Below are 26,547 nucleotides of genomic sequence, written 5' to 3'. Positions count from 1 at the left end.
CACATTCATCGTCTGTACCACACGGACATTCCATGTATGCACTAGACCTGAGCCAACAAATAACTGCACTGTGAGTAGTGAGAACCAGCTTGCTCGCTGTCTAAGAAGGGGTTACCAATCAAGAAATGGGCAAAATTAGATGAATCCTGCGGTGCTGGGTTTGAATGGGAGGTATTGGTATGAAAATAGGTCTAAGGGAGCCTCAAATGTTCATGGAAAATGGAATTAAAAGAGAATGGATGTTTCCCAGGAACGTGTGAAGCATGTATGGATCTGTGTGTATCCAAACACATACAGAGAGATGAAGAATTGATATAGATGTATAAGGGTGTGTTCGTATACTTATATATTCTGTGTCTCTCTCCACTGAGATGACCTGCACAGCGGTTCTCAACCTGTGGGTGGTGACCCCTTTGGGGGTGGAACGACCCTTTCATAGGGATCGCCTTATTCTTAACAGTAGCAAAATGACAGTGATGAAGGAGCAATGAAAGTAATGTTATGGTTGGGGTCCCACCACACGAGGACCCATATGAAAGGTCGCAGCATGGGGAAAGGGGAGAACTACACAGGCAGTGATGTTCAGTAGCAATAAACGTGCCAAATCTTGGAATCTCAATACAATTTTCCAATAAATGAACCAAGGGTCCTTGAAGAAGTGGCAGCTTCTAGGCCAGAGGCAAAGACAATTCAAGATGAACCTAGAACGAACATACTGCAAAGTCGGAAAATGTTCATGAAAGGATGTTGATGGGAAGGACGTGGAAGCCAACTAGAAGGAGCTCCCAATGGCTACATCTAGGATGATCGGAGCAACAAAAGAAATAGTAAGGGATTATCACACACACACACACACACACACACACACACACACACACACACACACACACACACACACCCTCAAATGCAAGAAAGACCCACAAGTCAGAACACTATAAAGAGATAATTGAGCAAATAGAGGAGAAAGAAAGGGTCTTTGTTACAGTAGAATACCAATTAATAAATGTAGAAGGAATGATAAAAATAGAAAATTACTGTTTGGTAAATGTCACTGTAAGAACTGTTATGGGAGAGAATCGCCGGGGAAGGATGTATGACTAATAGATAAAAGTATGAGGAGAAACAGAATGGTTGCCAGCCCCAAAGTAGCTCCCCACCTGGGGAAAATCGCACCTTTACAAAGGAAACCTGCCAGACCCCCACCTTCCCAAGTGATCAGGATTAACACGGCCAGCGGAGAAGCTGGGGGTTCCGATAGCACGCACAAAGAGCTTAGTATCAACTGATGGTTTTCATACCCAAAATGTACAAAAGTAGACATCTTATCTTCAATCTATCACTAGAAAGATCAGATAACCCAAACTGAGGGCAAGTCTACCTATTAACTAGCCAATGGGGTAAATGTTAGACTGCTAACTGAAAGGCCAGATGTTGGCCCCCGTCAGCGGTCCCTGGGGAGACAGATGCGGCCATGAGCTTCTCTCAGGATCCACAGCCTCGGAAGCACTGTAGCTTCCATCCCCGGGGCTGACTTCAGGCTGCTGCAAAGCAGTTCCTCTCTCCCTGGAAGGTCGCCAGCAGTCAGAATGCAGCTGATGGCCGTGGATTTCGGGTTTTAGGAGTTGGTATCGACTTTGTTGTTCTTAGAAAATGTCATGGTCACAAGTGACGGAGGGGTTGACCCAGATTGAAGGGGGTGAAGGAAACGTGGCAATCAAGATTGCTATGCTCTGTAAAGATTGCAGCCAAGAAGCCCTATCTAAGGGCAGTTCTACTCTGTCATATGGGGTCACTGAGTTGGAATCAACAAGATGGCAAAAACAATGAGAGAGTCCTGGGTGAATTCTCAACCAGAAAAAGGACATTAGCAAACTTAAAATAAGACCTATCAATACTTAGCAATATTACACCACAATAACTTCCTGGGTTTGGTCCTTGTACTATGGTTATCTCATATGCTAACATTAGGGATAAAGGAATGCAGTACATTATCTTTGCAACCTTGTTACGTCTGAGACTTTATCTAATTTTTAAAAATTAAGTAAGTAGTGGTGATTGCTTTGCCATTTTTGATTCATCGAACACATGTATGTATAACTATTTAAGGAGCCCTGGTGGCGTGGTGGTTTTGCTTAGGGCTATGATCCCGAAAGTTCAGCAGTTCAAAACCATCATCCACTCTGCAGGAGAAAGATGAGGCTTCCTACTCCCTTAAAACGTTACCGTTATTAGGTATCACGGGTCCTTGGTGAAAACATCATGCTTGGTGAAGAGTCAGCCACAACAATGAAAAAGGGAACCCTTCTGCAGGGTAGCAACAATGAAACACACAACTTTCCTCTAGTTCTTAAATGCTTCCTTCCCCCGCCCCACCCCGCCCACTATCATGTTCCCAATCTACCTCACAAATCCAGCTAGACCAGAGGACATACATTGGTACAGATAGGAACTGGAAACACAGGGAATCCAGGACAGATGACCCCTTCAGGACCAGTGGTGAGACTGGTGATACCAGGAGGGAAGAGGGAGGGTTAGGTAGAAAGGGGAACCGATTACAAGGATCTACATATAACCTCCTCCCTGGGGGATGGACAACAGAAAAATGGGTGAAGGGAGACATCAGACAGTGTAAGATATGACAAAATAATAATTTATAAATTATCAAGAGTGCATGGGGGGATGGGGAGGGATGAGAAAAATGAGGAGCTGATACCAAGGGTTGAAGTAGAAAGCAAATGTTTTGAGAATGATGTTGGCAACAAATATACAAATGTGTTTGACACAATGGATGGATGTATGGATTGTGATAAGAGTTGTACAAGCCCCAGTAAAATGACTTTTTTTTAAGGAATTGGATTGACACAGTGGTGGCCCCAGTGAGTAGGCTCAGACATGGCAGCAGTTGTGAGGTTGTCTCAGAACATGGATGTGATAGTCTGGGTACTTTAGAGAAACAAATCCACAGAAACTCATATATAAGAGAGAGTTTAATATAAAGGTTAAGTGCACATCAAGAAAACATCCCAACTCAGTGCTGCCCAAACCCACAAGTCCAACATTAACCCATATATCTGGCACCAATCCACAAAGTCCTCCTCCATCTCACAAAACACATGCAATGACACCGGCTATCGGAGGAAAGCCGAATCAGTGAATGTGTAAGCATCTCAGTGCTGGCAGGGGTCTCCACACGGGTGCTCCAACGCCCAGAGCTGCATCGGGGTAGGTCCATGTGGCTTCTCCTCCGGGATGTCTTGCAGGAAGTGAGTCTTGCCAGCTGAAGCAGGGAACTGGCTAAGGCAGCTGCACCCTGGTCTGGCCATCACAAAGCAAGAGACCCGAGAGCTAGAAAGGCGAGGCTCACGGAACCATTTAGCTCTCCGCCCTTCAATTAACCCCACCTGTGTTTATGGGCCAGGTTGGCACGATAAACTAAGTCAATTGGGTTGCTAGAAGTCAAACCAACTATAGACGGCACACAACAACTCTAGAAACCACAGGTAAGGTGGTGTGAGACTGGCACTGAGTGCCCAAAGATTTCCCCTGGCTTTTGTTGCTCCTGACTGAACTCCACAAGCTTTTGCTTTGCTGTTATTCTCACGGTCATGGGAATTAGAACTTAAATCCTGAGCACTAGGTTCTCAGAAGGCTACAGTTGGCTTAAAATCCCCAGATCCATTTTGAAGGGGAAAAAAAAAGTTACAGTCTCGGAAACCCACAGGGGAACTTCTACGCTGAGCTGTGGGGTCACTAATGCCAGTGAATTGAATTATTAGCGTTTTACCAGTTAAAATGTCACCGTGTTGCAGTATTTAGTCCATATAAATTCAGCCTAAAGCATCAGAGTTTGACATTTTGGTTAGCCCGTTCCATCTCCTGAACGGTGAGTGACTTTTCTGTGGCAGCACTGACAACGACCCAGAGAGCGCCTTGCGGTCTCTGAGGGCGCTCAGATCTGTAAGTCACTTGCACCGATGGCGTCCAGCAGAGTTTTGATCATTGTGTCCTCTTTTCTCAAGGTTAAGTCACAGCTTGAAGAACAGACCAATGAGAGTTATGAAGAGTTTGAAGCTGTCGAGTATAAAACTCAAGTGGTTGCTGGCGTGAATTACTACGTGAAGGTGAGAGTCGCGCATCCACCTGGCACGCTGATGTCATCGTTCTGATTGCGTGCACTGCGTCCGTTTGCCCTGGCACAGCATTTGTTCCTTCAGGTCCTACTTAGATCATACTAGTATGATACCACCCACGGGCAGCAATTGTGTTGTTGTTGTTGCTGATTGCTGTGGAGCAGGCTGTACCGCCAGGTTTTTCTTCCTAGTCTGCCTCGGTCTGAAACCTGTCCACCCTGGGCGGCCCTGCTGGTATTTGAAATACCAGGGCCGTAGCTTCCAATCTCACAGCGACAATGAGTAACTTGTCAGATAAATAAACGGTCTTTTTAAAAGGCGTATTTAAAGGGCAGCGTAGCTGAAATTATTTTCCCAGGTAATGACTCAAAGTCATTCCTGAAATTCATTTAACTTAGACAAATAGGAGCACGAAGTCTGGGGTGAAATATGATTCAAGATAGGAGCCCTCGTGGGGGTGTGTTCCGTGGTTAAAGCACTCGGCTGCGGGATGAAGGGTGGGCCGTGGGAGCCCACCAGCCCCTCTGCAGAAGAAGGATGTGGTAGTCTCTGTCTCAGAGAGCTGAGATCTCCAAACCCTAGGGGGCAACTCTTGGCATCCTTTGGGGTTGATTTGCATGGGAATTGACTTGACAGGAACGGATTTTTAAGGTTCAAGGTACCATGTGGCTTCACTCCTTGCCTTCAGGTAGCTGGGATATCCCCTCCCACCTCAGAGCGGAGGCAGCCAGGACCTCCAACCAAACCTGCCCTGGACTGTGTTGCCATCTTTTGCTGTACAATGTCTAGGAATTAAATTAAATCAATAAAAGAAATCTTTCTGAATTCAAAAGAAAGGGGTGTATAAATATTGGAGAAGTGTTATCAAAGGAGGCCTCCACTACCCATCCATCACCTCGTGGTGGTTATTCACTAAGAGAGATTTATGGAAATTACATAATCTCTCTTCATCTGTTGGCTCATCTGCAACATGGGCAATGCTCCATCTTCCCTCAGGCCCAGAAAGAGAAGCAAACTCGTGTAACAATGTTTATCAAATCCTCATCAGAGTATCTGGCTCATCATAAATGCTTGATAAGTGGCATTTATAAAAGGGACTTCAGAGCACAGTAATTGCTATTATAAGATAAAACCTTAAAAAAAAACTTTTTATCATAAATTGGGTGAAGGTTTACAAAGCAGACCTGTTTCCATTCACCAATGATACACATTTAGTTTCATGTCATTGACTGATATTTCCACAATGTAATATCACTTATTCCTCTCTAGGTTTCCTGTTTCAATTTCTGCCTCTTTGCTACTCCTTGCTGCTTGCTAAACTTTGTCCTTGGGCAAAAGCCCTTCTCATCTCAAATGGTTGACTATTCAAAGGAGTAACTCCCCAGTGTTCTTGTTCACCGGATAGGCCTTTCTTATATGGCTGACAGAGAGCCACAAAGGCAAGCTCAGATCCAGGCCTGCAGGGTGACGGAGGGACCCCACCAGTCTCTAGTTGACCAGGAAGCTTGATCTTTTTCATCATTGTGAATTATGTTCTACATTTCTCTGCTACTCTCTCCAGGACCTTCTAGTGTGATTCATTTTAGAGCAGTTGGTCTTTATAACCAGGTACCATCTACTCCTTTCTGGTCTCAGGGGTGTGGCGACTGATGTTTGCCGGACCCATTAGTCCATTGGACTAATTGCTTCCATGTGTCTTTCCGTATTCATCACTGTCCATTCCTCTGGGTGGGAGAGACCAGTGGTTGCATCTTAGATGGCGATTCACAAGCTTTTAAGTTTCCAATCGCTACGCTCCAGAGTGGGATTTAGACCATATCTCCATGGCCCAATGTATGCCAACTTCGCTGGTCTCTGAGACGGCAGCCCTGCGCTCCGAACCCAGCTCCTCCTTGTTTGGTGACGACTGAAAGGTTTTCAAGACTTTTCTCCCTGTATGCGCTACTATATTTTTGTGGATATATTCGCAGCCAAGGTAAATAAATAGTAGAAAATGAGACAGAACTTTCATTATTCCAGCCAAAAAAAATCAAAGGGGAAATAATCACTGTGATTTTCCAGGTCTCAGATTCATCCCCAAACAATCATTTCAACCATCCCCCCCCCACCCCGCCCACCTCACAATGACTGCCCAGCAAGAGCTTTTACCACTAGACGAGAAGCTGACATCTGTGCCCTGGTCAGAAAACCCCTGGGAACTTATAAAGGACGTTAATGAGCCCCTGGGTGGTGCAAGCAGTTAAGCACTCAGCGACTGACAACCGAAAATGAGAAATTTAAATTTTTTAGTGGTACCTTGGGAGAAAGGCCTACTTCTGAAAAATCAGTCACTGAAAACCCTACGGAGCTCAGGTCTTCTCTCACACACGGGGCCACCATGAGTCAGAGTTAACACAATGGAAACTTGGACGATGGGGGAACTGGAACCACACGTCCTCAATGCCCTACTACGTTGCTGACTTCCTTCCCCTTCCTCAACTTACATGACAGTGTCTCCATTTGGGAGTCAGACCAGAATCCTCCAAAAACAGGCTATGACTCGTTCTCTTGCTCGGTGACTGTTTAAAATTAAAACACCCCACTGGATTTTCTTTTTTTTTTTTTTTGTCCAGATGGTTCTAAAAAAAATCAAAAGAAGACAATATACCTGAGACCCATGCTTCTTGCCACAACTTAATCATTATTTGGTGCCATTGACTCAATTTTGACTCACCTGTGTAGTAATAGAATTGTCTCCAAAGGTTTCTTAGCTGTCATATTTTATTATTAGTGTTCTATTCTGTTGAATTTTACACAGCACATTGGGCTCTCCTTTGACAATTTCTGCACAATTTGTTCAGGGACACTAGTGACATTTATCACAGTGTATTAATATTTTCTCTAGTTGTATTCTGTTTGTTCCCTTTCTCTGCCTCCTGACTTTCTCAGCTTTGCTTCTCAGTAATTGTTGGACTTTTGGTCTTATACAGATGGCTTTTAAGTAGTGGATCTACCTTGCAAGTAATATCCTTGGTGGCAAATGGTTGTACGTTGCTTCCCGAATTGTTAAGATCAGCAGTTCAAAACCACCAGCTGCTCTAAACAGTTCCAGTCTTGGAAGCTCACTATTGCAGGTCTATCCTTTCCTATAGGGTCATTGTGGTAGTTACATAATCTGGCGTCAATTTAAGGATTCAGAGTGAAGGGGTGGAGTCTAGGCTGCCAATCAAGTCATAGTCAATGAGGTCTCTGTGTGGGTATGACCTTCTACTAAGGATTCTAAGAACTCTTGAAATTCTTTCTTGGAGGCAGGAGACACTCTCTCTTGGTTCATCCCAGCACTCTCTCTTGGTTCACTTGCAAGACATTCCTGTGGGAAAGACACATGGAGAGAGGCTGATGGAGCCAGGTCTCTGGAGCCAGAGGAGCCATGTGGAGAGCCCTGCCAGCACTGAGATGCTTATAACACCACTGGACCCACAAGACTTCACACCCACTGGCCTGTGATCTTCCTGCATTCGGCATCATTGCATGTGTTGCGTGAGTCTGAAGAGGAATTTATAGAATGGTATCCAACATATGGGCTAATATCGGACTTAAGGACTTGATCTGGACTAGACTAGGATGTTTTCTCAATATTCAACTGCTCTTGTAAAGCTCTTTCTTATACACATATGACTGTCTATGGATTTGCTTTTCTAGCCAACCTGGACTAACACAGTCTTTAGGAGTTGGAATCAACTCAATGGTGGTGACTTTGGTTTTGGTCCCTGCGTTACACCTGGTTGACTAGAGAAACAAATCCAGAGACATTCATATGTATAAAAGAAAGGGCTTTGTATTAAAGAGTAATTGTATATTAAGAAAGCATCCCAGTTGATGGACTTTGGACCTCTGCTCAATCCCTCCCTCAATGCAAAATCACTTTGTTCTAACAACCTGCCATTCTGTGATGTTCAACCTCCCAACACGATTGCTGAAGATAAAATGGGTGTACAAGCAAGTGTGGTGAAGAACACTGATGGTGCCTGACTATCATAAGATATCGCATCTGGAGTCTTAAAAGCTGAAAGTTAAACAAGTCGCCATGTAGCAGAGAAGTAAAAATCCCACATGGAAGAAGCACACCAGCTGGCGCAATCATGAGGTGTCAATGGGATCAGGTAACAGGCATCAAAAGACCCAAAACACAACAACAACAAAACATATTGTTGAGAACAAGGGGGGTCGGAGCAGAGACCAAAAACCCATCAGTAGACAATGGGACATCCCCTCACAGAAGGGTCACAAGAAACGAATGAGTCAACCAGGATGCAATATAGCACCGATGAAACACACAATATTCCTCTGGTTCCTTGAGGCTTTCTCGCCCCCCACTATCGTGAACCCAGTCTTGCCTTTCAGTCGTGGCTATACCAGAGCATGTGCACTGGTACAAAAAAGAGCTCATGACACACAGAATCCAGATCTGATAATCACCTCAGGAACAAAAATGGGAGTAGCGATAGGAGGGAAGGGGGGAGGTGGAGAGAAGAGGGGAGGAAGGGGGAACCAATCACAATGATTGACACACAACCACCCATATCCCCTAAGGGTAGAAACAACAGAAACTAGGAGGGAAGGGAGAGAGCAGTTGATGTAAGATATGAAAATAATAATAATTTATAGTTTATTAAGGGGATCCTAGGGTGGGAGGGTGGGGGAAGGAAGAGAAAAAAGGACTCAAATAGAAAGTAAATGTTTAGAAAAGAATGGTGGCAACATATGTACAAATATGCTTGATATAATTTATGTATGGATTGTTATAAGAGCTGTAAGAACCCCCATAAAATGATCTTTAAAGACAAAAAAAAGGAAGAAAAGAAAATATCCCAGCAGAGTCCACATCAAGCCCATAAGTCCATTATTAGCCCATAAGTCTGATACTAGTCTATAAATCACTCCTCAGACTCATACAGCGCATGCAGTGATGCAGAATGCAGGAATCACAGGCCAGTGGGTGAAAAGTCTTGGGGATCCAATGGCAGTGGGAGCATCTCCAGGGCTCTGGCTGCCATCAGCATGGCTCCATGTGGATTGTCAACAGGAAGGTGAAGCAGAGAGAGAGTGTGGCATGCCTCTCAGGAGGCGCCCAGAATCCTCATGAGAAGGCCGCACCCACAAGAAGGCATCATCAGGCTATCGCCTGATTGACAGGCTAGACTCCACCCCTTCACTCTTAAAATCCTCTAGTGACACGAGGTTATGTAACGACCACAGTCCCTAAGAGGTGATCTCAGGGACAGGCTTATTTGAAGAGCATTTCAGTGGGACAGTCTCAAAGAGTCCACAGTGTCTATTCTCTATTGTTCAAATCTGTCTGGCTTTTTTAAAAAAAGAATTTGAGTTCTACTCTATGTTTCTCTTCCAATCTACTGTGACTATTTGACTATTGATTGTCTTCCCAGCAAGACCCAGTCAGTGGTACCTGAGCACCATCTAGTTCTTCTGGCCTCGGGGTCCATTAGGTCATGGCGCGTGGAGACGTGTTTCTTCTCCGAGGTTTTCAGATCTTCTTGCTGTTCTGTTTGTGATGGGGAGATGCCTGCTGTACCTCAGATGGCCAGTTGCGAGCTTTTAAGACCTCACACACTACTCACTTCACTCGGGCACTGATGATGCTGTCTGTGAACGAGGCTATGCCAATTCACTGGTTGTCGCACGAGCCTACCTCTCTAACTTTTCAAACCCAGAACCTGGAGGGGGGGGAGGTGTTTGGCTATTAGCTGAGGAGCATCTGTATTCGTGTGTTCAGTGACTGCATGTGTTTCACCAACGTAGTCATAGTCGCTTGACACTGCCAAGGGAACCCTGGTAACACAGTGACTGAGGGTTCAGTTTGCTGGCTCCAACTCACCAGCCATTCTGTGGGAGAAGATGGTGGCCATCAGTGAAGACTCCAGCCTGGGAAACCCTACAGGACAGGTTACTTTGTCCTGCAGGGCTGCTGCGTGTTGGAATCAACTGGACCACAATGGGGGGGGGGGGTGTTAGATACTGGTAGAATAGTGGATTACAAGTGAGTGCAAGGTCAGCAATACACAACCACCAGCCACCCATAGGAGGAAGATGAGACTTTCTGCGTCCTAAGATGTACAGCCTTGGAAACTCAAAGGGGTAGTTCTACTCCGCCCTACTGGGTCGAAATGATACGAAAGCAGCGAGGTTTGACACTTACAGACAGATGCTTCCATCTGGTCTCATCTGTGTACGCACTTGCACCTACCCACGTACCAATGCACCTGTACTTATCCATCTGTGCTCAAACACTTGCTTTGACTTTGGTTTTCTGTGCTCAGGAGCTCCGGTGGTTCTGTAGAGAAACCGTTAGACTGCCAGTCACTACTGCTACTCTGGAGAAAGATGAGGCTTTGTGCTGCTGTAGAGACTTGCAGCCTTCTTTGTAAGTCCTGTTTAGGGCTTCTAGAAGTCGGAATCAACTCGATGGCAGTGGGTTTGGTGACTTTGGGGCTGTGCTCACTACATCCATCCTCAGTGCCATTTTCCTGTCACCAAAAATAATTAAGCCTCTACAAGATAAACTCTGCTTTTTGCTCTCCCTCCCTCTTCCCAGTAACCACTAATGAGCACTGGCCTTTCTCTATATATCGATTCTTATCTTCATCTAAAAGAGGGCTCATATACATATACCTGTCCTTCTATGGTTGACTTATTCACTTAGCACGATTTGGCTGTAATCCTCAGAGACACGAGTGGCCAGGTCTTTGTCTCATGGAGCTACGGTGTAGGTTCAAATCACCCCCGTTTTGATTCACAGCTGAGTGCTGAACTGCTGCGCCCCTAGGCCACTCCATTAGCCTGCCCCTTCTTGCTCATAACATAAAGTGGTGGATTTATGGAAGGAACGGATCTTAAGAATGCTCTTCCTGAAAGTTTATTGTAATAAAATCTTGATAGCTGTAAATCGTTGACTTAATCTAGATCCATGTGAATGAATGCCTCCTTTTTTTTTTTAACCTTTTCAGATACGAGTCGGCGATGAGAAGTATATTCACATAAAGATGTTCAAAAGTCTGCCTGGGGAAAATCAGTCATTGACACTCACTGGCTACCAGACGGGCAAAAGCAGGGACGATGAGATCGTGGGCTTCTTTCCGTGACCTGATTCTTTCCGCTGGATGAGTGGTGCCTGCTAATAAGCAGAACATTCAGAAAGCAAGCATTGCTTCCCAAATAAATTGATTTCTTCAACTGCTTCTCATTTATACTTAGTACTCCTGGTCATTTCTTCCTGGAAATCAATGCTATTATTTGACTATAGATATTCTGTACAAATTGTTGTCAGTTAGAAATCTTATGAAAATTAACCAGGCCTGGTGCAGGTAGTTAAAAGACAGAACCAACCCCATAACTTTGACCACCATAAGTCAGACTACATTCTGGACTGTCAGCTAACCAACCTCCATATTTTCTGAGAACCCAACAAATAGACGAGCAATAGGAAAAGCTACTGAGACAAAAACCTGGTTCTTTGAAAGAATTAAGAAAACTGGCAAACCAACCTGGAAACAGGGGATCCAGGGGAGATGATCCCTTCAGGACCAGTGGTGAGAGTGGCGATACCGGGAGGGTGGAGAGAGGGTGGGTTGGAAAGGGGGGACCAATTACAAGGATCTACATACAACCTCCTCTCTGGGGAATGGACAACAGAAAAGCGGGTGAAGGGAGACGTCGGACAGTGAAAGATATGACAAAATAATAACAAATTATAAAGGGTTCATGAGGGAGGGAGGAGCAGGAGGGAGGGGGGAAAATGAGGAGCTGATGCCGGAGGCTTAAGTGGAGAGCAAGTGTTTTGAGAATGATGAGGGCAACAAATGTGCTTTACACAATTGTGCTTTACACAATTGATGTATGCATGGATTGTGATAAGAGTTGTATGAGCCCCTAATAAAATGATAAAAAAAGAAAACTGGCAAATCAACAAAGTAAAATAAGAAGATGCAAATAATGTTAATAAGAAATGAAATGGCAACAATGCAGCCCACTATTTCTCAACCTGTGGGTCACGACCCCTTTGGGGGTCGAACAACCCTTTCACAGGAGTCACTTAAGACCATCAGAAAACACATATATGGTCTTAGGAACCGAGACACTACTCCTCTATCTGTCTGTGGGCGAGTCCGCCCACATGTAGATATGTCCACATAGGAGTACCCAGCATGAAGCCTGTTACCCATGCTATACCATGCTTCAAGACAAAATTTCATTGATTTGTCATTAGGAATAAATATTTCACAATATATAATGATATATTGTTCTGTTATTAATCACTATGCTTTAATTATGTTCAATTTGTAACAATGAAAATACATCCTGCATATCAGATACTTACATTATGATTCATAACAGTAGCAAAATTACAGTCATGAAGTAGCAATGAAAATAATTTTATGGTTGGGGGTCACCACAACATAAAGAACTGTATTAAAGGGTTGTGTCATTAGAAAGGTTGAGAACCACTGATGTCAACAATTGGACACCCCTCCCTGCCCCGCCCCTCACTATCATGACCCCAGCTCTACATTACTAATTCGGCTAGACCAGAACACATACACTGATTCAGATAAGAGTTCTCAGCACATGGAATCTAGGACAGATAAACCTCTCAGGAACATGAGGATAGGGAGAAGGTAAGAGGAGAAGGAGGAGAAAGGAGGAACTGATCACAATGATTGACATATAAACACACATCCCATGGAAATGAACAACAGAAACTTGAATGAAGACAGTGGATGGTGTAAGATATAAAAATAATTATAATTTATCAAGGGTTCATGAGGGTGGGAGAGGGGGCAAAAAGATGAGCTGATACCAAGGGCTCAAGCAGAAAGAAAATGTTTTGAAAAGGATGATGGCAACAAATGTACAAATGTGCTTGAAACAATTGATGTATGGATTATTATAAGAGCTGTAAGGGCCCTCAATAAAATTATTTATTAAAAAAAAGAAAGTCTTCCTCTTGTGGCTCAGAACCAGACAAAGATGCCCTTTCTCATCACTCTTGTCAACATTGTGCTAAAAGTCCTAGGACAGAGCTAGTAGGCAACAAAGGGAAATGAAAGGCATCCAAATTGGCAAAGAATGAGTAAAACTCTATTTTCAGGTGATATGATTTTATACCTAAAAAACCCTAAAGCCGCTACAAAAAGTAAAAATTAATTTGGAACTAATTGACAGATTCAGCAACATAACAGGGTACAAGATCAACATACAAAAATCAGTTGGATTCATGCATAATATCACTCTCACTGCCATTGTGTCAGTGCCGATTCATAGTGATGCTACAGGAAAGAGTAGAGTAGAACTGCCCCTGTAAGTGTCCAAGACTGGAATTCTTTGTGGGAGTAGAAAGACTCGCCAATCTCCTGAGGAGCAGCTGGTTTTGAACTGCTGATCTCGTGGTTAACAGCTCAACTTGTAACCACTACACCAGCAGGGCTGCCAAAAGAGACCTACAGAAAATAAACCATGTTCGTGCATAGGAAGACATGACATTGTGAAAATGTCGATAATATCCAAAGCGATCTACAGATATAATGTGATACTGATCCAGATTCCATCATCATTCTTTAAAGAGATGGAAAAATGAATCAATAACCTCACTAACCAGGAAAGAAGCTTGGATAAGCAAAGTACTGTTAGAGAAGAACAATTAGAGGGTGTCTTATTCCCCAATCTCAAAACCTACTACAGAGCCATCGTAGTCAAAACAGCCTGGTACTGATACAATAATAGATACAGAGACCAATAGAGCAGAGTTGAGAAATCAGAAGTAAATCCTTACATGTTGAGTCAGCTGATCTAAGGGCTGAAATCCATCACCTGAAGAAAACATAGTTGCTTGGGTATATGGCCCTGGAAAAACAAGATACTTGCGGATAAATGAAACAGGATAACTATTTCTATAACTCATACCATATACAAAAACAAACTCAAGAGGGATCAATTTACCTAAATGTAAAACCTAAAATCATAAAAGTCATCAAGTAAAAATTAAGAGCAAACTTAAGAGCCTTAAACCAAGGTACAAATACACCATCAAATATAACTAAAACCCCACAAACAGCGGAAGACAAACGAGTTGACTGGGACCTCCTAAAAATTAAACAGTTATGTGACTCAAAGACTTTATCAAGCAAGTCAAGAGAAAACTTACATATGGGGGAAATGGTTATAGCATATCAGACAAGGGATTAAGCTCTAAAATTTGTAGAAAGCTTCAACATCTCAAAAGACAAATAATTCCATTTAATAAAAGGAGAGAACATAAACAGAAATTTCACCAACAAACACCAATGCTCAAGATCATTAGCCGTTAGAGACATGCAAATGAAAATAACAGTGAGATGTCATCTAACTCCAGAATTAATAAAACTAATGGTGTCATCTGTCAGGGTAGACCAGCCCCTAACACATCATCACGGGTCCGGAAGGCATAATTGTACAGCGATAATAAGTAAAGATTATAGTAAAGTCATAGAGAGCATGAAAGATAGAAGAAATTTAAATAATGGAGTCAGACACATTTCATTGTAGCATGCTCACCTCAGCCTCACTTGTTGGTCCACATGGAGAGAGAGAGTGAGAAAGAGAGAGAGAGAGAGAGAGAGAGAGAGATTTATTGCTAACCAAGGCTTTTATATTCTGTGGGTACGTACAAGCCCCCTAATTACAGGTGAAAACATAGGTCACAGGAAAGAGTTGTGCTATAGGTAATACAGGAATGGGAGGGGGGTGATCTAGGGGTTCATATGCTATTTGGAAGAGGAGGGAAGTAAGGTATACATGTGACAAGATGGGCAGACCCTAGATTCATGATGGTGGCCTAACTTTGGATGTCACTGAGCAGGTTTGACCTGTACTCTGGCTCAGTATAGAAACCATTATCAGCAGGATGTAAGCCCACCCTGCAGGTACCAAACTGATGACTGCAGGCCTATAGGGAGAAGTAGCCCATTGTCCTTAACAGCAGGGAGTGGGCCCCACCTGTGGTGGGACCCTACAGTAGTCTGGCAACTGACTGCCTTCAGGGAGGGAACTTGACAATCATTTACCATTAGCTGCAAGCAGTGTCCTAAGTCTAACATACATTTTGGGGAGACAACTTGGGAGAAATCTTGCTGTTTCCCACAGTCATCAGTATAGCATTAATTAAACTTAATTCACAGCATTAGTTAAATTAAAAACCAAAACAGAAAACGACCAATGCTGTCAAGGATATACAGTTACTAGGCCTCTCCTAGGCTTCCGGTGGGACTGCGACATGGAAGACCCACCACAGAAAATGCTGTGTGCCTTCTGAAAAAGTGGAACGTAGAAATACCGTATGGCAATCTTTTGTATGATCCAGCTATCTCACTGCTAGCTACATTTGCATGCCCTAGAGACATAAAAGCCGTGACACAGAAAGCTAGAGGCACACCTTTGTTCATAGCAGCCCTATTTGCAAGAGCAAAAAGATGGAAATTATCTAAGTGCCCATCAATAAATGAATAAACTATGATGCACATACACAATAGAAAACTACACAACCTTTAAGAATAACAATGGATCCATGAGACACCTAATAGCCTGGAGCACAATACACTGGGTGAAATTGATCCAAAGGACAAAAATACGATAAAAATCGAGAAAAAATGTATCACACAAAGGAACATTCTTTGAAGGCTACCAGGGGAAGTAATGGAAGGCAAAGCAAAGCAGTAACTAGAGGGTAGACATAGGAGCCCTGGTGGTGTAGTGGTTACAGGATGGGCTGCTAACTGCAAGCTGAACAGTTCAAAACCACCAGTCACTCCGAAGGAAAAAGATGGGTTTTCTACTCTAGCAGTTCAAAAGCACCAACTGCCTCAAGGGAGAAAGATGGGTTTTCTACTCCCATAAAAAGTACAGTCTTGGAAACTCACAGGGCCAGTTCTACCTTTTCCTGTAGGGTCGCTATGAGTTGGCATTTACTCCATGGCAGTGAGTTTGGGTTTTTTGCTGAGTAGAGGGTAAACACATATTGACTTGGGCAATCTATGATATGGGAGGTGAGCACAAAACCATCATGTTAAAAGAAGACACTGGGAGGAGCACAAGAGCTACAGGAAACAAAAGTAAAGACAAGAGAGCTTCAAAAGTCTGTCACTATGCTGTGCTAGTCAGGGTGGACTCGAGAAACAAATCCAGGGAGACTCATATGTGTGTAAGAAAGAGCTTTATACACAAGAGTGTTTGAATATTGAAAAAACATCCCAGACCAGATTAAGTCCATAAGTCCAGTATTATGTCTGATACCAATCTATAAATTCCTCTTCAAACTCACAAAACACATGCAATGATGCCAAATGCAGGATGATCACAGGCCAGTGGGTGGAAAGTCTTGTGGATCCAGTGGTGGTAGAAGAATCTCAGCTCTAGCAGAGGTCTCCACGTGACTTCTCTAGGCTCTGCCTGAAATCAGCCTGTCTCCATGTAGCTTGTCAACAAGAATGTCAGAACTGAGCATGTGTCCCACCTCCAGTGAGCTATTTATCTCCTTAGTGCCTTCAAAGGAGATCATCAAGCTACGACCTGATTGACAGGCTAGACTCCGCCTCTTCACTCTTAATCCTCTCAAATTGACAACAGATATATAGCTACCACAGACCCTTGTCAATTTAACACTCTTTTTTTGGTTGGGGGGTGGGTTCCAGAAAAAAACAGAAAACCTACTAGACAAATTCTAAAGAGCTGTAACACTCAATTTAACACTTTCACACAATTCTTTAGCCTTATATAATTTTCAAACAAACAATAATAAAATCATATCTGTATCTAACAGGATAAAACAAAAATGCATACAATTCAAAAAATGTGTCACCCTCATTTAAATTAACATTCTGTAAGTGGAAAAAAAACACAAAATAGTCTATACTTATATAAACACCTACACTTTAATCCTATAGTCCTAAGAATATGTTCCCCCACCTACGAAAGTTTGTAAGCCAACCACTCCAAGCCTCTATCCCCGTAATCACTTACATCAACCCAGTGCTCTGAGGAGACAATCATATTCTTCGATGTGAAGAATCTTCATCCCAGTTGGAACCTTGAGAAATCCGCATCCATAAGCAAAGTCAAATGAGGACAGGCCATCTATAAAATCTGCAGCAATACGCACCAGTTCACAGACTGAAAAATCTTCTCCTCATCTGGTCAGGTTCTGGTCAACTCAAAGGGGGCTATCTCACTTAGCCTCAGTAGGGTGCCCATTGCTGCCTTGCCTTTAGACCATGGGCACCATCACAAATTCTCAACAATCCTAGCCCCCATGGGCTGTCATGAACTTCAGACCAGTCAACCCACTCTCATCTTCTCTAGTTCCTGTAAGCCAGGTCCACAGGTGTCAGTGGCCAAACTCAATCCATCTCTCTATTGTGTTTTTCTCCCACTTCCACACAAGTGGATCCAGGTGATCACCTAGCAAGCATTTCAGCCTGCCCACAGGCTCTCTTTAACAATCAGTCCTTGAGAGGAGAAGTTCTTCAGGGCTCCAGATTTTTTCCAGCTTCTGACAAAAACCACTAGTTCAAACTTCAAAAATCCAAAGAGTTAATTTTTCTTCAATCTGCCAATGGCCCCCAAGCAAGTCTTTTGGAATGCAGATGCCCTGAGTGCTCCAAAGCACTGGATGAGGCTTATCTTTTCAGTCTTCTTTGCAGGCCTGTCCTAAATCCATTTAAAAATCAAATTTTAATGGCTCAAGGAAAATGGGCTTATGAGCTCTCTATTTTCATACTTCCCAATAATCATTTCTATAAATCCTTATATCAACAATAAGAAAAAATCAGTATAAACAAAATAGAATCAGATCCTAAACTCAATTCTTCAGTCAAGTTCAGTCCTTATTTAGTTTATCTTAATTCCTTATCTAAACTATTTTGTTGATACAAAAATATGGGATTAGGCCTCTGACAGGATCAAGCCAGAGCCAGTCTTTCTGTCATTTTGACCTTCTGTCACCCGTTTTTATTACAAAGGTCTGAGAAATTCAAATGACGATTTCAACCTCTGAGCCTGGTTGTTAGAACAAAATGCTCTTGCATTGAGGGAGGGTTTGATCAGAGGCCCAAAGTCCAACCACGTCCTCAATGTATTGCCATATAAATATATGTTCCTAGGCCAATACCTCTATTTTTATGAGTTAATATATTTACATATGTACACACCTATGCTTATACCTCTATCCATAGCTTTGCTTCCTAGATCTTTCCTGTGTTTCCTTTTACCTTCCTCCTTTGTGATCGTCTCCCCACATCTTCCCTTTCTCCTCCTGGTATTGCTACTGTCATTATTTGTCCTGAGGGGGTTATCTGTCTTGGATTCCCTGTGTGTCCAGCTCTGATCTATAGGTTTGGTAGTTCTTGACTCTTCCAACCCTGGTCCACTGAAATTAGTGCAAAAAGTCTACATAGATATAGACATGTATCTCCAAGAAGAACCAGTCCTATCCACAGAGGGTTATCTAGCTTGCTGGAGAAAAAATGTGATAGGGTCTCACAGCAATATCTTCCTTTTGAGAAGTAGCGAGAGTTATGGTTAGGGAGAAATTGAATGTGGTGGAACAGTTGAGCAAGGAGGGCATTCTGCTCACCTTCAGGATGGGGAACATGTGGCCTGCGGGCATGTTAGACCTGGGAAATCCTCAGTACCAGCTAACATCACACCCCTCGCCCAAGGGAAGCAGTTCTAGCCATCATAGTAGAGGTGACTTAATTAAATGCAATACCAATGATGAATGATGTTATAAATATCCAAAGTGGCCCTCGACAAAAAAAAAAAAAAAGATTTCCCATGCCTGCAATTAAAGACAGGTCCTGATTGAGCTAGCTATTAATGTTCAATCTTTTCCCTTGTTTAGGGAAAAGAGATGGGTCCTCCCAGCTCACAAGTGAATTTTCAATTCTTCTTCTTTTTATTAAAAGATCATTTTATTAGGGACTCATACAACTGTTATCACAATCCATAGTATAGAGCACATCTGCACATTCTTTGCCCTCATCATTTTCAAAGCATTTGCTCTCCACTAAGCCCTTTGCATCAAGGGCTTTTTTTCCCCTCCCTCCCGCTTCCCACTCCCTCATGAGCCATTGATAATTTATAAATCATTATTTTGTCATATCTTTCCCAGTCGAAGGTCTTCCTTCACCCCCTTTTCTGTTGTCCATCCCCCAGGGAGGAGGTCACATGTAGATCCTTGTAATTGATTCCCTCTTTCCAACCCCCTTTCCCTCTACCCTCCCAATATCGCCACTCACACCCCTGGTCCTGAAGGTCTCATCCGCTCTGGATATACTGTGCCTCCAGCTCCTATCTGCACCAGTGTACAACCTCCACTCTATCCAGACTTGCAAGGTAGAATTCGGATCAGGATAGTGAGGGTGGGGGGGTAGGAAGCATTTAGGAACTAGAGGAAAGTTGTATTCTTCATCGGTGCTGCATCGCACCCTGACTGACTCATCTCCTCCCCTAGACCTCTCTGCAAGGGGATCTCCAGTGGCCGACAAATGGGCTTTGGGTCTCCACTCTGCACTTCCCCCTTCATTCACTATGGTAAGATTTTTTTTGTTCTGATGATGCCTTATACTTGGATCCCTTCGACACCTCGTGATCACACAGGTTGGTATGCTTCTTCCATGTGGGTTTTGTTGCTTCTGAGCTAGATGGCTGCTTGTTTACCTTCAAGCCTTTACGATCTCAATGCTATCTCTTTTGATAGCCGGGCACCATCAGCTTTCTTCGCCACATTTGTTTATGCACCCATTTCTCCTCAGTGATCGTATCATGGAGGTGCACACCCAATGATATGACTTTTTGTTCTTTGATGCCTGATAACTGACCCCTTCGGGACCACGTGATCACACAGGCTGGTGTGTTCTTCCATGTGGGCTTTGTTGCTTCTGAGCTAGATGGCCATTTGTTTATCTTCAAGCCTTTAAGACCCCAGACACTATATCTTTTGATAGCCGGGCACCATCAGCTTTCTTCACCACATTTGCTTATTCACCTGCTTTGTCTTCAGTGGTTGTGTCAGGAGGGTGAGCATCATAGAATGACAATTTAATAGAAGAAAGTATTCTTGCATGGAGGGAGTACTTGAGTAGAGAGGGTGGTGTCTTTTCCAGGGAAATATACCAGTAAGTCTCTCAGATATGCCCCAGAAGTCTTCTGCTTACACCTCATTGGCCAGAACTGTGTCATTGTTACCTGGGACTGCAAGGAAGGCTGGGCACATTGCCACTCTGAACAAAATCCAGATTCTGTTGCTCAGAAGGGAAAATGGATTTGGGGAGGAAACTACCAGGGTCTTCCAGGCTCATCCATGAGACCCACTTTGGGGGCACAGTGCCAGCCCCATGACTGGAGAGGGAAGATTTTCTTTGGTTCCACTGTGCCTCTACTTTACCAACAGGTGGTCCTTTTCCAGGCTCCAGCCACTCCGGATCACGTGTGCAAAGCACATCCTTGCTTCTAAGGAGCACTCTGGCTGTTCTTCTTCCAGGACAGAATTGTTTGTCCTTTTGGTAATTTCAATATCCTTCACCAGCACTATAAATTCAAGGGATGTTGTGTTCCAGAATGCAGGTGGGATCTACTCAATGTTGTATTTCAGCTCTCTCATGACTTACACCCATTTTCTTCAGCATCAATCTGAATGTACATATGAACAATTGATGCCTGTCCCACAGTTGGAACCTGGTCTCATTTTGGCTGTTGATAATTGCTTTCTCCAATGCCTCTTCCCACAGATAAAATCTATTTGATTTCTGTGGATTCCATCTGGAGAAGTCCACGTGTACAATTGCTCTTTGTAGTGTTGACAACAAAGGTATTTGTGGTGAAGAAGTCGTTGATCTTGTAAACTTCCATCACAGGAGCACCAAAAAAAAAGACACCTTCTCACAAGATGTTGTCAGTTCAAACCCACACAGAAGCTATAGAAGTCAACCTGGCACTCTGTGTCCAGAGGTCCATGGAGCATCTCTGCACATGTGGAGCCAGAAATGGCTGGACAGCAGCTAACAGAAATTTGTACTTGAGAAGTAGCAAGGCTTGCTGAAGGAAGAGTTGGGTGTGACCTGAAGCATAGGGAGAGCTGTCCAGGAAAGAGAACGCATGTTCAAAAGCTTAGCAGGGTGGCTGGGCCCTTCCTGGGAACAGAAAATAAATCATTTTGTATTGATGGGAAACAGAGCACGCTGTAGAGAGATCTAAGATTGAAGGTAAGCAGGAGCCAGAGCATGACCGAATTCTTAAACCATCTTATAGAATCCATCCTCATCTTCAAGGCAATGAGAGGCCACTAAGGTAGTGGTTTTCAACCTTCCTAATGTGGCTAGCCTTTCATACAGCTCCTCATGTTGTGGTGACCAGCCCCCCCATAAAATTATTTTCATTCCTACTTCTTAACTGTCATTTTGCTACTGTTATGAATCAGGTGACCCCTGTGAAAGGGCGATTCGACCCCCAAAGGGTCACGACCCACAGGTTGAGAACCACTTCATTAAGGGCTTTTAAGCAGGAACCAAAAAATCTTGCTTGTTAATTTTAAAAACTGAAATAGTGGGTGCCCACCTCCCTGATATGATCAATGAAGATCAACGTGTGCATAAGCAAATGTGAAGAAAGCTGATGGTGCTCAGCTATCAAAAGACATAGCGTCTGGGGTCTTAAAGGCTTGAAGATAAGCAAGCAGTCATCTAACTGAGAAGCATCAAAGCCCACATGGAAGAAACACACCAGCCTGTGTGACCACAAGCTGTTGAAGGGATCAGGTATCAAGCATCAAGGAACAAAAAAGCATATCATTGAAAATGTGGGTGAGTGCATAGTTGAGACTCAAAGCCCATTGGTAGCCAACGGGACACCCCTTACTGAAGGGTTGTGGGGAGGAGATGAGCCAGTCAGGGTGCAGGGTAGCAACGATGAAACATATAACTTTCCTCTAGTTCTTAAATGCTTCCTCTCCCCACTATCATGATCCCAATTCTACCTTACAAATCTGGCTAGACCAGAGGATGTACATAGGTACAGATAGCAACTGGAAACACAGGGAATCCAGGACAGATGACTCCTTAAGGATCAGTGGTGAGAGTGGCAATGCCTGGAGGGTGGAGAGAATGTGGGGTAGAAAGGGGAAACCGATTACAAGAATCTACGTATAACCTCCTCCCTGGGGTATGAACAGCAGAGAAGAAGGCAGGGGGAGACGTCAGACAGTGTAATATATGACAAAATAACAATAATTTATGAATGATGAAGGGTTCATGAGGTAGGAGGGAGTGGGGAGGGAGGGGGAAATGAGCAGCAGATATTCAGAGCTCAAGTAGAAGGCAAATGTTTTGAGAATGATGATGGGAACAAATGTACAAATGTTCTTAGCACAATGGATGGATGCAAGGACTGTGATAAGAATTGTACAAGCCCCCAATAAAATGATTATATATATGTGTGTGTGTGTATATATATATATATATATAATCTGTAAAGCATTAAAAAAAATCCATGGATGAGATGGCTGAGGCCTCAGCTCAAGTATCTCCAAATCACTGTTATCCAGTTCCTGACCCTTCCGTGTTTATTTCTTGGTTGTTTTCCAGATCAGCGCCAGTCTGTTTGTGAGCTTCTGTGGTGCACGCTTTCTTGTAGGGTCGGATTTCTTCAGCGTCAAATCCTGGGATCCACATGTTCCACTGGCGCTCTAGATGCAGCTGGACATCTTTCACCTCCAGGGTGCTGGACTTGCGATGCCTGGCAAGCTGGCAGGCTGTTGTCACCACACTCTCAATAAAATCTGCAGTAGCATCTCCTCTACAGCTTCATCCAACTGCTCATTAGGATCCACTTATCTTACTAAGTCTTGCAGTTTCTTCTTCGTCGATGCCTGATTGTTTTCAGGGCTGAGCCGCCCTCCAGCACCAGGAGTGCCTGGCATCTTTACCACCATGGAGCCTTGCGGAGGGGTGCTGGCTGGTTCCGGTTTGGTGCACGAGAAATTGGAGAGGTTGATTAGGACTGAGGGGCCAAACTGGTACATAATCTGTCGAGTTTTGGACTTCAGTTCATAGGGCTTATCAAGATCTTGCTTCTTTTTGGGGCTGTTAGACCAAGGCCAATCAAAGGCAGCAGCGTCTATTTCCCCATGATATGCGGAGAATTGCCCAGTGAAATGTTCATCTCAGCAGCCGGTCCGACTGTGTGGCACTCCCCAGACGGGATGTTTTCTTAATGAATAATTACTCTTATATAAAGCTCTTTCCTACACACACGAGTGTCTATGAATTTGTTTCTCCAGTCTACCCAGAATGCCACAGCATGCAAATGCATAAATATATTACAGATAAATCATATTACAGCAATATGCTTCAAGTCCTAGTGGATTAGTTGCCCCATGCCAATCAGAGATCCACAGGAGCCCGTGTCCCTCCTTTTTTAGGGTGTCCTCACTGTTCACTGCATGCAGAAGCCAGCTGCTCCCTTCGCTTAGCCCCCATTAGACTTTGGGGGTTTCTTCCAAACATAATGGAATAAAATTAGTTTTCTTTTAGAAATGTTGCCGCTGTCAGGAGTGACCACTTTGGGACTATTCTTTGTAGTTCAGCTCTATTACTGTATAAAGCTTTATTTTTCTTGTTTTTAAAGATGAGTCAAATTAGCTACAAAGCTAACTGCACGCATAAATCGTGAGTAACCAATGTTTGATTAGAGCACCTAGCTGCAGGCAGAGCGTTAAGTTTTCTTGATTAAATGGGACCACAGTTTGCAAGTTCTTCTTGCTCTGTGTCAAGCAGGGTGCCCCGTGAGCAGAGACTGCTACGGCAGCTTTAGGTACATTCCTGCGCCCTTTCCCACGATCGTCTCATTGAAAAACAACTTACAGAAGAGCATGACTTATTAGAAAACCTTTTCTCTTTTTAAGCCCTCATCTTGCAGATGTCATAACATTCCATAATTCAAATGGTTCCAGCAATAGTACAATTGCTACTAGTTTCCAAACATTTTCTTTCTCCTTGAACTCTTTGATATCAGCTCCCCTTTACCCACCCTCTTCCCCCGCCTTTGTTATTGTTATACATTATTATTAATATTCTATTATATTTTTTTTCACCTACAACTGTTATTCACTCCCCTCAAGTGAAGTTATACAATTATCATTGTTATCAGCTCCCCCTTCTCCCCACCCTCATCCCGTCTTCCCATAGCCTCAAGGAATCATTACTCCTGTTGCTGCATCTGTGCATTCCAACAGTCACTGTGTTGTTGGGTGTTATCACGTCGTTTCTGACTCAGCGACCCCTTGTGGCAGAGAACTGTTCCACAGGGCTTTGTTGGCTCGAATCTTCAAGACAGCCGATTTCCACCTTTCTCCTCCGGTGAACAGGGCCTTACGATAGTGTCCAGTCAGCAGTTATTGGCAACCCACTTGCTATATCCACTCCTGGCACCCCATAAAGTTTGTGTGGGGGGGAGGTGCATAAAACTTTATCACCTTTTAGGACACTATAAAATTTACTTAATTATTAACCAAGTCAAAAATAAGGTTATTGGAGGCAGGTGTTTTCATGTTTTGTTCTGTGGTGTAGCAGTAGTTGATGCTTCTTGGAATAGCTGTTTTCTGTGTGGCTGAGACAGAGTCAAACTCTTCTCTGTATTTTATTTTTTGGGCTAAATCTTATTACCCTTCCAGCAACAAAAGCAAATAGCAGCCAACTCGAGCTTTAAGGGCAACACACCATTTGTGACGTTCGATGCCATTCATCACAAACTAAAGATGCTAACCATACCCAATGCTGTGTGGGCCAGCAGTCAATTCTGCCTCACAGTGACCGTGTGTACACCAATTCTGCCTCACAGTGACCGTGTGTACATCAATTCTGCCTCACAGTGACCGTGTGTACATCAATTCTGCCTCACAGTGACCGTGTGTGCACCAGGACAGTGCTGCCTATCCTGCGCGCCCTCACCATAGCTCCTACATGCCTCCATTGTTGCAGCCATGTCAATCCTTCATGTGGAGGGGCTTCTTTTTCCCTAACCCTCTACAAAGTATGTCCTTCCCCAGAAATAGTCCCTTCTGAGAACACGTCCACAGTATGAGACGAGGTCTTGCTCATGGCTTCTAACAAACATTCCCCTTGTTTCCCAGGCATATTTGTTCCATTTCTCAAAAGCAGCAGTTCTTCGGTCTTCCTTTTTTTCATTGTCTCGCTTCCACGTGCATGAGGCTATGAAAATACCAGGGCCTGGGGCAGGTGCACCTTTGTCCTCAAGGTGATAGCTTTCCTTTCTTAACGCGTTAAAGTTTGCAGACTTTTGCAGTGCAATTTGATTTCTAACTGGTGCTTCTATGTGTGTTGATTATGGATGCAAACAGATCGAAAACATCTACTTTTTCTCCTTCATCACGATGTTGCTTATTGAGTTGTGAGGACTTCCGCTTCTTTGAGTTAAAGTGTCATCCATGTTGAAGGCTGTGGTCTTTGATCTTCATCACTCCTCCTCACCGTCAGTTAACACGGTGAGCATCCGCATAGAGCAGGTTGTTAATGACTCCTCTAATCCGGATGCAGCGTTCTTCACATAACCGTTTCTCAGATTATTTGCTCAGCACAGATTAAGTATATAAAGATACAACCTTGACACACACTTTCCCCAATCTTGAACCAAGTAATAACCCCTAGTACTGTTCAACGAACTGCCTCTTGGCCGATGCACAGGCTCCATGTGAGCAGCGAAATGACCCATGTATCACTTTGTCGTACTGAGTTGACTAGCACACTACTGTGGTGCTGGAAGTTAGGCTACATGCCAGCAGGGCCACCCATGGTGGACGGGTTTCAGCTGCTTCCAGATTGAGACTGGGAAATGTATATTCATCTATCCTAACTCATGTGAGCTGGAACCACGGTCAAATAACATACTGAAAGTCACTCTACGATAGATTTCATTCAGGAATGATTCAGGAATACTACTAAGGTCATTATGGTGTCCTAGTGGAATTGTGGTTAAGCATTAGTTAACCTCTAGGTCAGCAGTTGGAAACCAGCAGCCAGCTCAAAGGCAGCAAGAGGAGGGTTTCTACTCAGAAACCCACAGGGGCAGTTCTACCCTCTCCTATAGGTTTGCCATGAGTCAGAACTGACTCGAAGCAGTGAGTTTGGAATGAAGCAGTAAGCCCTGCTGCCACAATGGTTCTGCGTTGGGCTCAGACCCTCATGGCCTGAAATTAAAAAGAAAACCCACCACAGACAGCTTCGAGGCAGAAAGACAGGCTGTCTACTTCCGTCAGCAGTCTCAGATGCTCCTCAGGTAATTCTAGTCTGTCCTGCAGGGTCACTATGAGTTGGCATCA

The 26,547-nt window shown here is 43.7% G+C and overlaps 1 protein-coding gene, 1 non-coding gene and 1 pseudogene across 2 annotated transcripts in view; 1 reads left to right on the top strand and 2 right to left on the bottom strand.

The window, feature by feature from the left end:
• CSTA (cystatin A) overlaps positions 1-11,269 on the top strand; it is a 29,258-nt gene extending 17,989 nt beyond the window's left edge. Inside the window, exons 2-3 of the mRNA XM_075557166.1 lie at positions 4,020-4,121; positions 11,135-11,269. Of these exons, the coding sequence (XP_075413281.1) occupies positions 4,020-4,121; positions 11,135-11,269 (237 nt within the window). The remainder of the gene's footprint in view (positions 1-4,019; positions 4,122-11,134) is intronic.
• A 5,565-nt stretch (positions 11,270-16,834) lies between these two features.
• Positions 16,835-16,897, bottom strand: LOC142455767 (U7 small nuclear RNA). The gene has a single exon (XR_012785903.1). It is a non-coding gene; the product is annotated as a U7 small nuclear RNA (small nuclear RNA).
• Positions 16,898-22,773: 5,876 nt separating this feature from the next.
• On the bottom strand, positions 22,774-23,594 carry LOC142454291 (transcription initiation factor TFIID subunit 12-like; annotated as a pseudogene).
• Positions 23,595-26,547: the final 2,953 nt, after the last annotated feature.

This window comes from Tenrec ecaudatus, chromosome 8 (assembly GCF_050624435.1).
Source record: "Tenrec ecaudatus isolate mTenEca1 chromosome 8, mTenEca1.hap1, whole genome shotgun sequence".
NCBI classification, from domain to species: Eukaryota; Metazoa; Chordata; class Mammalia; order Afrosoricida; family Tenrecidae; genus Tenrec; species Tenrec ecaudatus.
The sequence above is the reverse complement of the archived record's forward strand: the minus strand, read 5'-3'. Positions and strand labels throughout refer to the sequence as shown.